This window comes from Mastacembelus armatus, chromosome 22 (genome assembly GCF_900324485.2).
Source record: "Mastacembelus armatus chromosome 22, fMasArm1.2, whole genome shotgun sequence".
Classification (NCBI taxonomy): Eukaryota; Metazoa; Chordata; class Actinopteri; order Synbranchiformes; family Mastacembelidae; genus Mastacembelus; species Mastacembelus armatus.
In genome coordinates, this window is record NC_046654.1 from 4,712,725 (window position 1) to 4,726,909 (window position 14,185).

At 37.7% G+C, this 14,185-nt stretch overlaps 1 protein-coding gene and 1 long non-coding RNA gene across 2 annotated transcripts; one reads left to right on the forward strand and one right to left on the reverse strand.

The window, feature by feature from the left end:
- Positions 1 to 363: 363 nt before the first annotated feature.
- Positions 364 to 2,799, forward strand: LOC113135343 (uncharacterized). The gene is made up of 3 exons (XR_003296184.2): positions 364 to 415; positions 2,073 to 2,303; positions 2,674 to 2,799. It is a non-coding gene; the product is annotated as an uncharacterized LOC113135343 (long non-coding RNA).
- Positions 1,864 to 8,478, reverse strand: mbip (MAP3K12 binding inhibitory protein 1). The gene is made up of 9 exons (XM_026314466.1): positions 8,339 to 8,478; positions 7,393 to 7,503; positions 6,980 to 7,186; positions 6,297 to 6,393; positions 5,875 to 5,940; positions 5,372 to 5,527; positions 4,913 to 5,010; positions 2,271 to 2,309; positions 1,864 to 2,174 (listed from the first exon to the last, which is right to left on the reverse strand). Exons 1-9 carry the CDS (start codon positions 8,456 to 8,458, stop codon positions 2,067 to 2,069), a joined length of 1,002 nt encoding a protein of 333 aa, XP_026170251.1. The 5' UTR covers positions 8,459 to 8,478; the 3' UTR covers positions 1,864 to 2,066.
- Positions 8,479 to 14,185: the final 5,707 nt, after the last annotated feature.

Here is a 14,185-nt window from a genome sequence, read left to right on the forward strand (position 1 = left end):
GTTTTTAAATGTGTGATTTAGGTAGTTGAATTATTGGTGATAGGCACAGACAGATTGTGAGATAGTGGGCTCCCAGGCACAGACATGTATATCTGTCCTACACTTTATTGGAGCAAGACTCACAGATTGAACAGCAGTGTGGAGTCAGTTTTGATGCCTGTTTTTTTTTTTTTTGTGTGTTTTTATGTTTCATGTCAATTTTTGTTTTGCAACTTGTCATTTTGCAGCTATTTTACTTGTCTACTTTGGTTTTGCATATAACTGTGTTTTTTCTGTCTTTTGTTTTAGTCATGTTGTCACTTTTTATTGATTTTTGTATAATGTTGCATCTGTTTTTTTTTTTTCTTTTCTTTTCTCTCAGCAGTCCCTTCAAGGTTCTCTGATCTAGAGCCCCCGACCCCTTGCCGTGTGCCCGGTAAGTTTGTTCAGTAAGTCTATCTACAGTTGTAGCTAAAAAGATTTGTCCATTGTCAGAAACTTAAAAATTAACAATAGATAATTAATGAATTGTTAGTTAGGATTTAAAGGTGCATTAACTAAGATTTTACCCGTTGTGTGATAAGTGAAGTGAACGTGGGACTGGACATGGTATGTCAGCTATACTACCCCCTTTCACACTTAATCACATTCCTTTGTGTTGTTATTTCAGCTTCTCTACTCAGTGTTTTCAAAGTACAGTCCATAAACCGAGGGAAGGTTATTAGCAGCGTTTTTCTGCCTGTGAATAGTCTTTCCAAACAGGAGCTCTCTGCAAGACTGAAGAGGATATGTTGTTTTCTAGAGGGAAAGCCCTGCAGGGTTATGGTGGTGTTCTTTATGGATGCACACCTAATGTTTGTTTTGGTTTAATTAGCGAGTTAGCATATTGGTAATTTTTCCCTTTTTCACTGTGTTCCCTACACACTGTAGTTTTGTTAAAAACAAGTGTCTGGAATAACACAGCCCAGTTAGTTAGCTATATATGTCCTCATCAGAATAGACATGACCAGGTAAATACGACCTTTACAATGTTAGATGTGTGTGTCATTTAACTATCCAGTCTCGTCACTTGACATTGTGCCGCTGTGATGCCGTAGAGCTGGGATTCGTTAGTGAGCTGATTCTAGCTTTGGACTGGATGCTGCCTTTTGCGACATCTGTAGCATTGTCAACAGGAAACAGGAAGTAATGGAAGGGCAGTTAGGACCTGCTTATAGTCTGAGTTTGGTTCAAGTCTCACTAGATCCTCTAGTGACTGAAACAATATGAGTTAATGCACCTTTAATCAAAACTTAAATGAATACATATAAAAAAAAAAAGATATATATTTGAAATTAATAGTTGTTTTAAATAAAGCCCGACCGATATATCATTTTGCCGATTTTTATCAGCCGATATGAGCCTATCGCAGATATATCAGTATCGGCAAATATGCCGCCAATATTGACATTTTTTTTATGTGCATTTAAAATGCGTTTATGTATATATATTCTGTTTTTATTCTGTATTCTATATACAGTACCAGTCAAAAGACACAAATTGAAATGCTATTGCCTGTGCAAGTGTATCCAAACTTTTGACTGGTACTGTACTATAATATACACATAAATAATATCGGCCAATATGTTGATATCAAAAACCCATATTGGTTGGGCTGTAGTTCTAAATTATTGGTCAGACGATAGATGTTTAAAGACAATCGTGTTTTGTTAACTTACTGTTGACTAACATTTTATAGATGTAGGTTTTATATAGATTTTTAAGGCATATGCTAGTGAATGTCTTTCACTGCATTGTTAGTTCCTACTAGTTAAGTAATCATGCATCGTTTCTTACAGTTAATATAGTAAAACCATAAGCAAATTATGAGTTCACGTTTTCATGTAGGAAAAACAAACTTTATTTACAAAGCAATTACATCACAGTCAACTACAAAACTGTTTATAGTAATATAGTTTCCATATAGACTTTCCAAAGGTAAGCACATATTAAATGTTTGTGTGTTTTTAATAGCATAGGTGGTGAGAACAGTGCTAATGAGTAATTGAGGAAACATGTTGAATGCATTGACAGATGTGCTCTGTTTGTTACAGTGGACACTCTGCCCCATATCCAGGACCAAATTCATTAACCTTCTTCAGTAGCGCTGCTTTCACTGCACTGATCTTTTCATCCAGCTCTGTCAGACTGCAGGCCTGAAGGACATGGTAAGAAAAAACTGATCAAATGATCAAAACCGGGAAACGTCCTCTTACACAATGCGGTGAAAGGAAAGAAAGAAAACTACTAACCTGAGAAGGGGAGGTCTTTGGTCGCTTGTGCAGGTGACTCTACCGAAAAAAGCACACAATTACACATTAGATCTTTTTAATTAGTACAGTTTCTAAATCTCCTCAAATGTTGAGAGGTGTACTGAAGTCTTTGTCTTTCATTTTGTATTAAGGACTGGAAAAAAATGTAGTGTGACAATTTAATGGAAAGACATTCTGTAATATTGAAATCTAGGCTTGGAATTTCCTCATAGCCACTTATGAAATAAAAAGAGGTTAACTTCAATGTGCAAAGAAAAGTGGACACATGCTAAAAATTATGCAAGGAATAGGTGTCATTTTAATAGTATTTTACTAGTAAACTTCATCTCAGAGCAAAAAATGTCCAACGTCATTTGCATTTTTTTCCCTCTTATTCAATCAGATGAGCTGCAAGGTGGTGAAGTCTAGTGACGACATAATGGAGGAGAAATTGGTGACTGCTGCTGGATACCCGGAACTTTATAATTACCAAGATGTCAATAAAAAACAACAGGTCAGCAGGCCAACTGTTTGTTGGTGACCAGGCTCGAACCACCAGCACTGCACACTCTACCCTATGCATTCGGAGCACCTGTTGGAACCACTTGCAGTGGGTATGTTATATTCATGTCTTCCAACTATCCCTGCCCTTGCAGTTTCTGATTGGCTGAACACACCTGATCCAGGTAATCAGCAGTGGGTAGGGCAGGGATAGTTGGAAAACAAGCAGGACAGTGGACCTCGAGGACCAGAATTGCAGACCCCTACTCTAGGCAAACTGGGAGCTCAATAATTGACAGTAGATTATCCAACTGTGAAATAACCATCATCCAGGTGAAGCTCCAGGACCAACTAGTGGTACTCCCCTTATCTTTGCTTTTTCTTAAGGTCTCATGTACCCACATGGATCTGTTTCTGTGTCCACTGTGTTTGAGAACAGCCTGCACCCTTAATCAGAGTCAGAGGAAGTGTGCTCTGTCCATTTTTATACAGATGTTTAGATAAATTAATGTTTAAATACATGTTTAAGCAGCAAAACATGCTCTGTATGATCAGGGCCTAAGACTTAGATAAAGAAATGTGTTTTTAGGCCCTGAAGACACTTGCTGTGACTCAAATTGAGGGTGCGAGGCTGTGGTCACACACAGTGGACACAGAAACAGAGATCCATGTGGGTACATGAGACCCTCAGAAAGAGGAGAGAAGGGAAAGTAGAACCAGTTGGTCCTGGAGCTTCACTTGGATGAATCTCTAAGCTCCCAGTTGTTATACAGCACCATTAAACACTGAAAGACAATAATATAACACACACATTCATCTGATTTGACAAAGGAAAAAAAAAAATTACAAATTACATCAGGTGTTTTCTGTTCAAAGTTAATTTTTTTCAGCTGGAGGTGTTCAGGGCACTCCTTTTAAAAAAAAAAAAAAAAAAAAAAAAAAAAAAAAAAACTGCAATGGCCAGCTGCACAGAAAATGAGAAAATGCTCCCGTCACATTGGAAACTATTTATAACATGCCACCCCAAGGTGCTAAAATGCATGAACATGGCCTTACCCACAACTTCAACCTGTGAAATTGTTTATTTTTAAGTTGCATAATTTGTTAAGTATCCTCCTTTTGCTCTTCAGTGTTGAAATGTTCCTGAGAATATGGTATAAACACCAAGCTACAGTATTTTCAGAAACTGAAAAAAAAAGTGATACTTAGAATAAAAAGACGCTATCAGTTTAGTCAAAGGCACTCGACATCTCTTGCTCTGCTCACACAAATATGCAGTGAGTCAAAAGCAGCGCACTCAACAGAAGAGCATGCTGTGCTGAGAAATACCAGTGTGAAGAGACATGCAGCATCTCAAGCACACTTACTCAGATAACTAAACACATGCTGGACAGACTCCTTCAAGATGGGAAATTAGAGTCTGTGTGACTCTGCCGAAGTCTGTCAGGTTGAATATGAAGTCCAATAAATTACTGCCCTCTTTTGAGCCTGCACTTCTTTAAAATGCATGGTGTAGAGAAAAGTCATCATTTCTTGAGCTGTCTGCAGCGACCTAATTGTGAAAGTAAACCAAATATGTTGCTTTTTTTAAAAAAAAAAAATTCAAATCAACTTAAGTATAACTCGAGAAGAGAAACGTGTTGAAGTGTCAGAACATATTGGGGGAAACTCCATTAGCATATCCCACAACCTCCTCTCTGTAGGTAGATTTTATTTTGAAAGGATTTTTGTTCTACAGCAAACCAGTATTCTACATGCCAGGTTAGTGTGCCAACCAATGAATAGTGCATGAAATGGACAAACTAAAAATACTCTTAAGAGCTTGTGACCAATACAGTGTGACTCATTGTCAGAAATGAAGTTGAATTGAGTGTGAAGAAAACAGGCCAATTGCATTAAATTAAAAAAGCTAAACCTGCCTACAAGCTGAAGCTCTGGCTCTTATATATCTGTTTAAACTGTATAAAATGAATCCTCTGTACATTTTTAAAACTAGTCTGTGTTTTGGTGACAGAATGCACACTTGTTTTTCTACATTTTCACTCTTAATAAAATGTCAAAATTACATGACTTGTGTCATTACATTGAGTAATAATTATTAAGTGCCCTTCATGTATCAGTTTCAAAGGCAGAGGACTCACCGTGGACTGAAAGTACTCAGGTGAGAGGCCCTCCAGCTCCAGGATACGATCCTCCAGTTTCTTTAGTCGCTGGTAGACACTAAATGGCACCGGGCCGACTGTAGAATAAAATACTTGTTGAACACACTGACTACTGATCTTTTTCCATGACTAATTCAACAACATAGGGTGGAATTTGTGAAGAAGCATTTTCATAGTAGTGGGTTAGTTTAAATATATAATTTTACACTGTTTATATAAGGTAAAAACTAATTATCTGCTTTATTTTATTTACAGACATATATGTCAAAAAATAAATAATTACCGTACATACCAAAATGGTACATATCTTATACACAGCACTAGTAAACTCATGTCATTTTGGCTTATTTGTGAAAAAGAGATGCTGAATTGGAAATTAACACTGGTTTAAAGTGAGATACTCATTTTAGTACAAGTAAAACTTCTTCCTTGTCTGACCTGCTGGGAGTTTGAGGTGAGTCTCGATGTTGTGCAGTCGTTCTTCTATGGCTGTATTTCCACAGTCTCCTGCCCTGAGCCCCCTCTGCTGCTCCCCAGACTCTGCTTTGCCTCCCCCACGAGTCTGGGGCCCATATGTGTTGACCACCCGTGTAACTGGACAGTCAAGGAAAATGAGACACAGATGCTGTAAACCAATATTAACCATAAACTGACATGTCAACAGACAGCTCATGCAAAATGCATGGATATGCATAGATGGGTAGTGCAAAACCCCTGACATTTATTTATTTTATAGTCCTGCTGTTTGTGCTTTATATTGCACTGTAGAGTGATGTTGGAATTTATCTGTATGCATATTAAATAATAAATACCTAAAAATGATAAATACAGATGTATTTTTCAAAGTGATGTGTGTAATTTCAAGAATGACAGGTTGCAATGCTTAAATTTAATGTAGTAAATGTGAAATTAATATTTGTGTCAAATGTTTATTTTCTTACCTTTCACATGGCTTTTAAAACCTGGGTAAGGAGTGAAAACTGCATCTGTTCTGGCACAGCTGTTTTCTGTAAAGGAGAACATTACACTTAACATGTAATGTAAAAATATAAAAATAAATTGGTGGGAAAAAAAAAATTTATGACATATATTACATTTAATACACTCATACTATTTGTGTGTCCTGATTTCTTTTACAGGTATCTCACATAGGCTTCTGAATTTATAAAAGGTTCTCTGTCTCCCTGTTTTTCTGGACTAAGCTGGTTGTGTTTTCAGGCAGAGTGCGTTAGCTACTTCAGCCCTACTCTTGCAGCAGTTCAGCCTGACCTCTCGCCTGTGGAAATCAGCTCTCTCCCAAACATTGGCAATCTGTGTGCAGGCTCCCTCTCCACCCTGCCCCCAACCTCTCTCCCATTCTCACCCTGATTGCAGTCGATCACGTTGCAGAACTCGCGTACATTGTTTTCATTGATCTCCATCTGCTTGCGTTCCATAAATGCAGATATTCTTCGCTCGATCTAGGGTTACAATAGAGAGACAACACAGATAATGCGATGGATTGATGAGCCGTTGATAGGTGTCAAGAATGCAGTGGGATTTTTTTTTCCCTACTTAAAGTTAATGATCTGAGGAAAACAGCATGCAGCAATTTACTTTACATGGAAGAGGAATGTAGTAGAAAATTATACCAGGTATCCAAAAGAATTGAAATGCTTGCCATTATCACATGATGGAATATGAATACTGTTTGCTTGGCTACCAAAATAAATGCACAACAGAATGGGGCCTCTTGTCCTTCATCCACATGCAATCTCAGAGTAATGAGCATCCACTTCATAATCCATCAAGGACCTGGCCCTCTCTCAAAGCCCTCCAGCAATGTGGTCTGCTCTACCCAACCACAGTGCTAAAGGACCCCCTTTTCTCTGCTGAACCCGGCTTATCAGGTCTCCATCAAGCATTTGTCTCACTGTAGGACATCATGTGCACATCCTTGGGAGCAATTACTTATGATTATACATTTGCTTGACAGAGAGTAAAGAGTGCTCTAAAAATGTCACTGCCAGAACAGCTGACAGATCTGCTCAGTGATCTCAGACTAACCTCTGATTTCCCAGCTCTGATCTGAACCATGGCGTCATCAGGTGGCATCTTTCTTTCTGCAGACTCTGCGCTGGGTGAATGGTGCTCTATCTGTGCATTCGCCTGCTGCTTGTATGAACATGTAGTCACTGCATCGGCTGTGTTTTCCTCTGTGGATAATCTACCAGCATCAGCATCCACCAGTGTCTTTAAGCTTTCTGAGACAGCCTACATACACAGAAATGTCATGTTAAGACAGGAAGAACACTGTCAAAGCAACAATAACATCATAAATGAGTGACTCTCGTTAACAACTGAAAAAGAGGTATAAAAACAATTTGTGTAATTTCATGCAATAATGCACTGACAATTACAAATAGTTTATAATGTAATGGTATTTAACTAATATAAAAAACTGTCTGTAGCTACTTTACCTGTAAGTTAGTGATATGCTCCTGCAAACAGCTGTAAACATTAGCAGCTGTAGATAATGGAATAGCACTGGTGTTGACTTCTATTCTCAGAGCACCATCACCTAATTTGAGCTGAATGGGGGAGAAAACACACAGACAGTGAGTGCCCTGAACATCAGCCTACAACACATTTACTAGATAACATCAAATAACATGGCCTCAGCTTTACTTAACATTTGCCACAGTGATTGTAACTTAATGATTAGTAAATTACTTAAAAATTAACCAACAGTTTCAATAATCATTAATTTTGTCTCTGTTTAAAAAATAAAAGTCATTAGGTGGAACAGCCACTTTAAAGTGTAGCAATAATTTGCAAGCATTTTCTGCTTTACTCTGTTTTATTTTACTATGAATAAAATATCTTAAAGCTCTGGACTGTTGGTCAGACTAAAGCAAATTAAAAACACCTTATTGTAAAGTTGTAATGTGTGTGTTTTATTAACAAAAGCAATCTCTACTTGGACACCTGATTGTAAAATAGGGGTGAAATGGTTACACATACACTGAGTAAGGAGTAATGCTAATGAAATATCAGTAAAACGTCCTATAATGTGAAATGAATACCACAGGCCAGATAAGACCTGTCTAAGGGGAAAGAATCGCCAAATCTGAGGTGAAAATAAGAAATTCCGCTGAAGTGTGTATTAAATCAGCCACACCTGAACACGTTTTGTTAATGTAAACGGTTTGAAACAGCGTTAAATTAGTTATCGACAGTACAAACCCGAGCACAACAGCTGCAACCTGCTGTTAATTAACCGTGAACGAACAGTGGGATGAGCTAAGTTAGCAGCCCTGCTAATATACCACGATGCTAAAAACATTAGCATATAGCTAGCTAAAAACGCGGACTGAATGAACCGTAACTCGGGGAGACGCGGTTCAAAACTGCTCAACAACCAACCTCTTTGCTGAAGTCTACCAAAAGCTTGAGTAACACACACATACAGTCCATGTAGCTGCTTAATTCATCGTATTCGTTTGGAGAATCGCGTTTCCCACTCAGCTTCATTGTCTCCGCCATTGCTGTTCAACGTTTGCACAATGCTGCCCGCTGATTGGGCAGAATGTGGCGGCGGAGTATGCGCAGTAGATGAAGTAGAAATATTACCGTAAACGTGGGGGTAGAGGTTCACCAATAATAAAAAAAAAAAAGAAAACAGGAGAGCAGTCATTCAGACACTTCATTAAAAGTACTAATGCCACACAGCAAATCTACGTGTCAGGTAGAAGTACTGCACTTAAAGTATACCTTAAGGCTATATGGATAATCAGGTAGTCTAAATGTACTCTTAATCCATAGTAACCGCCACACTGTTAGGCTATCAATTTGTCATTAAGTTATGCCTGAGATTATTACAACTGCAGTCGTTTCATGATCAATTAATATGCTGATTATTTTTATTAAGTGATCAGTCGGTACAAACATTAATAAATTGTGAAATGAAACACTTAAACCCTCGCTACTTTGCCAAGATGCGTTCAAAATCTCATTTTGTTCAATCAGCAGTTCAAAACTCAAAGGATTATGGCCCACACAAGCAGCAATTTATTTTCTTTAAGAAGCTATTGTAAAATACTTATCCTTTTTCAAGACTAGAAAGATCTTATCAAAATAATTGCTGATTATTTTCTACCTATCAATCAATTAATTGATTAATCATTTCAGCTGTACATTATATCAACACTCATGTATTAAAATTTTTTATTGGAGCTGTTTAAGGGGAAGCTAATTTTTTTTAACTATTTTCTGAAAAACCTATGAACAACAAATTATTTTCATTAAGGATTAAGCTCCTGATTTTTTTCTTGAATAATTTTACTTATTATCTCTGATTATCTAATTGTTGTAATTCTCTAGGTCCCCCATTTACCATTTAAAATAAGTATATAGCATTTAATAAATGGTTTATAATACACTATAATATAACTGCTATAAGGATGTTTTTGGTGTTTAATAACATCAGCTAATATAATTTTTCTTATGAAAAATATAATAGATTGTTTAACTTTTTGCTGGTCAAGCTGGTGACAAATATCCTGTTAGGAAAATCAATTTTTATAATAGCTTTTTGACACTGCCCTATGCATGAACTAAGGCACCTAAATCAATCTTCATTGGGTAGCATTATTGCTGTAAATGTAGGATGCTGTAGGTAATGGTGATATCATTAGGAGAGGCTTCTGTAGAATAAAGTGCCACTCTGTTCTCATTAAGACTTAAAAAAAAGGCTCAATGGCACTGGTACATAAATTCTATAAAAATACACTCATACTATAGATCAGTACACACTGAAGCTTTTTAGAAATTGGGGAAATACAAGATGAATGATCCTATAAGAAGAAAATTATGTTTTGGCTGTACTCACTGAAATGACCGTAACTGCATGTGTATCTACATCAGCCACAATAAAACTCAAATTATTTCAGTATATTGTGTTATTCTTCAGGATTTCTACTTTAATTTATATCTACAGTTCAAGAAGAACCTACAAATTTGCAGACTGGCCTGACTCAAATGTGAGATTTGTAGCTACATTTGACTGTATTCCCCCCACTCACTTTTCAGACAGGAGAAAGAATGGTCACTCAATTATAAGAACATTGTCCCTCAGACCACAGCGGACTGTGCAGCAGGGTATTGGGATGGGAACCTGGCCACAATGGCGTATTTTTCTGTGTTGAGTGACTGTGGGAAAATCTCCCTTCTCTATTCAGACATTTTTCCCTTCTTTTTATATAATGAGGAGAGAGACTGATGAAGGCAACAACAGAAAAAGAACAATTACAGGCAATGAGAAAGCACAACCACTCAGAACTCAATAATGCTCTCTAGAAGGGTTAATCATTTTAGGAAGGGGTCTGAAGACAAGCCTTTTTAGTTTAATTCATCTCTGGGGTGATATCCCCCTCCCTCCCAAAAAACAGGAAGGGAACTGTAACACTTGACATGGTTTGACATGCTGAGCCATTGCTGAATGTTCCCACACAGCAAGGAGCTCAGAAATTTAAAAACTGCTCATTTAATTTGCCTGGCTGCAGACCAAGAGCTGTGATTATTCTGTTATTTAACTGACAAGAAGTGTGATTTCAGGTGCTTAGATAACCAAACAACTTGGCAATATTTTTAGTTATATTTAACTTTTAAAATCTAATATAGGTTTTTCTGATGCTTACAGTCTTTAAGAATGTAATTTTTCCAGCTTTGCAAACATATGTGGTTGCAAGGCACCATATGTTAAAAAACATTTGTAATCTGAAAATGAAGATCTGTACTTGTGAAAAAAAGTCAAGTAATAACAATAAAACAGCATTAAAAGATTTTTTTTTGTTTTATTAAGATCTTTTGTATCCTGGCTGTTATAAATATGATGTCATAGATGCACATCAGCAAAGCCACAACTACAGATAAACCATGTCTTAATGTTTTAAAATGTGTGACTTTAACCCCCACCTTTAGCATTTATAAGCAAAATATATAAATACTTCAAAATTCTGAATGTAGTTTATGTATACACTGTTAAATGTCAATACGTAACTTTTGCATGGGCAATTAATGAATGGTATTAAATGATTATAATGTTAGAGACATACTTTATGATTAAAGACAAAATATTTATTTACATGTATTACTGCTCACAAATGCTAACAGGTGCTACTGTGATACCCATCCATGCTCATCCAGTATTCAGTTTTCTACATTGGCTCACAATAATGCAGTCTTGGTAGGAAGAGGGAGTTTGTGTCATATAGGAAACAAGGAGGGAAGCACATGGAAAGGGACTGTCACTGCCTCTTGCCTCAGTTACATTAGCCACCTGCAGGAAAGTAAAAAGGTCCACTTTTGAGCCTGTCTGCTCCACAGCAGATGATGTTGACAGAGCATGAGACAGAGTAAAGGCCAGACGGGAGGGTCAGGAGCACAATGTAGAGAGGCAAGTGGATTGCAGTGGGAAGGTTTTGTCTCATTTCACTGAGAGAGGGAATAATTAAATGTATTCCTTTCCTGTGGGCTCAGGATTCAGCCCCCTAAGAGCAGATGATCACGGCAACGTTGCTTTTTATAACAGTCAGCCATTGTTTTTAGCTGCCATGTTTTATTTTGAGAAGAGAACCGTTTGTTATGATGCAGGACAGTGGACGGAAGAGTAAAATCTGCTGAGATGCCTGGTTATTTCAGTATTTAACAAAGCTATAGACATGCTAATAACACCTTGTGGCTGTTTAGACTGGGGCTGCAACTTTAAGCTGCTAAAGTCTGCACAGTAATATTTACATACTGATGTTTAGATTAAGAGATAGAGAGAGAATAGATTAACATGCTAACAATTGTTAATTTGGAATAAACAGGGTGCTGGTCATTAGTACTGCTGATATTTAAAAATGCTATAAAAAACAGGAAAATTCAAAGAATTACCAAGTTGATTGATTGTCTGACAACTCTAAATGTCTGTACAAAATGTCCCAATTCATTTTGTAGATATGAGGATATTACACTGGACAGTAAAAGAAAAGTTATTAGGATTCATCCTCCAGGCAACTTGGATGTCCTGCAACATATTTCACTGATTTCACTTTGTTAGCATGCTAACATTGGCTAAACAGCACAAAAGCCAAAACAGGAACTGTCAACTTCATGGTGGCACAAGAGCAAAAGTCAGGGATCGCCAAAGCCAGTAAGCATCATTCCCTGCTGGTAACATTGTTTCTATGAAAGTTAGCAGCAATCCATCCAATAGTGGTTGAAAAATGACTAAGCTTCGAGTGAAATAACATGATGGGAAAAACACCAAACTTCTCTGCACTACAGCCTCTACTGAAAGTTAGCCACAAGGGTAGGCAGGCAGGTTATTGCTTTAAGCCACTTCTGATTGTGAAGAGCATTAATGATATGGACAAAGCGCTAAGGATCCTCATAAAGTTATTAACTGGCTTTTACTGCTGCACACTGCTGTTCTTGCCACATTTCCAATCAGCAAGAGGAAGATGCATGGCTATCAGCACACCAGCCCTTCCATGTGCAACCGCTTAATCAGCTTTAATACAGGTTCCTTTGCACGTATGGGGTGATTCAAGAGGTCTCCTACCTGACTTATGTTCAGATGGCTTTCCATTTCACACCTTCTGTGTGTAAATTAAGATTTTTTTTTTAGCCACGTTAAATCTGACAATACCACATCACAACTGGTAAAAGTAACTAGCAACCATGACCAGGATTTTAGAAACACTGAGCTCCTTCCGCAGACCCCTGCAAAAAATGTTCCACTGGCCATCAACCAAGCTGTGCAAACATTTTTAATCTTAAAAAAAAAGTAAAAGTTTGATCATTTAGAAAATGTGTTTAGCACACAGTGATGTTCCTGGAAAATGTTATCGTCCTGCATTTTGGTCTGGTTGTGCGGTTTAGCTGTATGGTACATTTTAGCATCTTTCAGCTAATTGTTTCAGTTTTACATCCTGCAACTTTAGTGTTTTGTGTCACTCTCATTGCTCTCATCATTGCCATTTCCAGCAGCAGCAGCTGATTTTAAAAAAAAGTTCTGATTAATTAACCTGCTTAGCATCCAGCAGCAGGCAGGCACAGTTAGCGATTAGCTGGTGATCATTATGGAGCATTTAGCAGCTAAAGAGTCAAAGAGTCATTTATTTCCCCTTAAGAGTTGATGGGGAGCGAAACAGAAGTTTTACCTCTGGCATGTAGGCCACGACTCCTGATGAACTATAATGTGCCTCTGTAATTGTTGTTGTTGTCATAAACATGCACCTTTGCTAAACGAGTCAGTCGGTGTTGTGTTTACAGTGTTTAAACTATATCTACATTTAAGAATAAGCCTTAAAAACCTAATGTTGAACATAAACTCCTTCTCAGGACATTCTGAATTTGACATACTATTCATCACCTGTCAGACTAATGCAGTTGATAAAAAAGTGCAATATTTCCTACAATAATGCAGTGGGGTAGAAATATAAGCTTCCAGTGAGCACAAGACAAAATTATACTTAAATACAGTACTTGAGTGAATGTTGTCCTTCTTGCAGCAGAGACAGTAACCAGCAGAGCGTAACAGTGAGTCAGAGGGCTCCAGTCACTCAGCACTCTTTCAACGAGAGGCTGTATGTTGATCGTTCTCTTGTTGTTACATCCTCAGCCAGAGCTCAGAGCCGTGTCTCCAACATGGCTGTCTGCCAACACCAGATACACTGATCAAAACACAACATATGTAAAGTGGCCTGAGAAGGTGAATAATGTCTGAGAAACATCAGTAGAAGAACTGAAAGTACATGAAGAGGTACACACGGTTTTGTAAAGGTATAGACTCTGGCAGTGGTCACAGTGTAAAAATGCAGCAACAAAAGTCCTGCTTTTAGAAATTTACTTACATAGAATTGCAAACAATTGAAATTAAGAAATACTTTTCTACCATGTTCAAAATTGTGACATAGAAATTTGAATATGTTGAACTTTTCCCTCAGTCCACAGATAATCTACCTCACCTCAGTCAGTGAATATGCCTCTCGGTGCCGCTACATCTTACTCCCCCCTCCTCACTTCATGAAACCATCCCTGCCCCCCACCTTTAGCCGACTGCACCTGTCACCTGGGGGCCTCTGCCTACATTCAGGATCAATTTACATAACCTCATTTAGCAGTTCACAAATCAGAGCCATTAAGAGCTACTAACAGGAACCAAGGGTTCTAATTTAGCTTGCCTTTCACAGTGGGAAAATTGTTCAGTTCAGGCCTACAAAT

Bases quoted from the DNA above. Each gene is read 5' to 3' on its own strand.
- mbip (XM_026314466.1), bottom strand. From the start codon at position 8,458: ATGGCGGAGACAATGAAGCTGAGTGGGAAACGCGATTCTCCAAACGAA. The intron at 2,310-4,912 runs GTGAGTCCTCTG...TTTTTTCGGTAG, and splicing joins CTGAGTACTTTCAGTCCACG to AGTCACCTGCACAAGCGACC. The intron at 2,175-2,270 runs GTTAGTAGTTTT...CATGTCCTTCAG, and splicing joins CAAAGACCTCCCCTTCTCAG to GCCTGCAGTCTGACAGAGCT.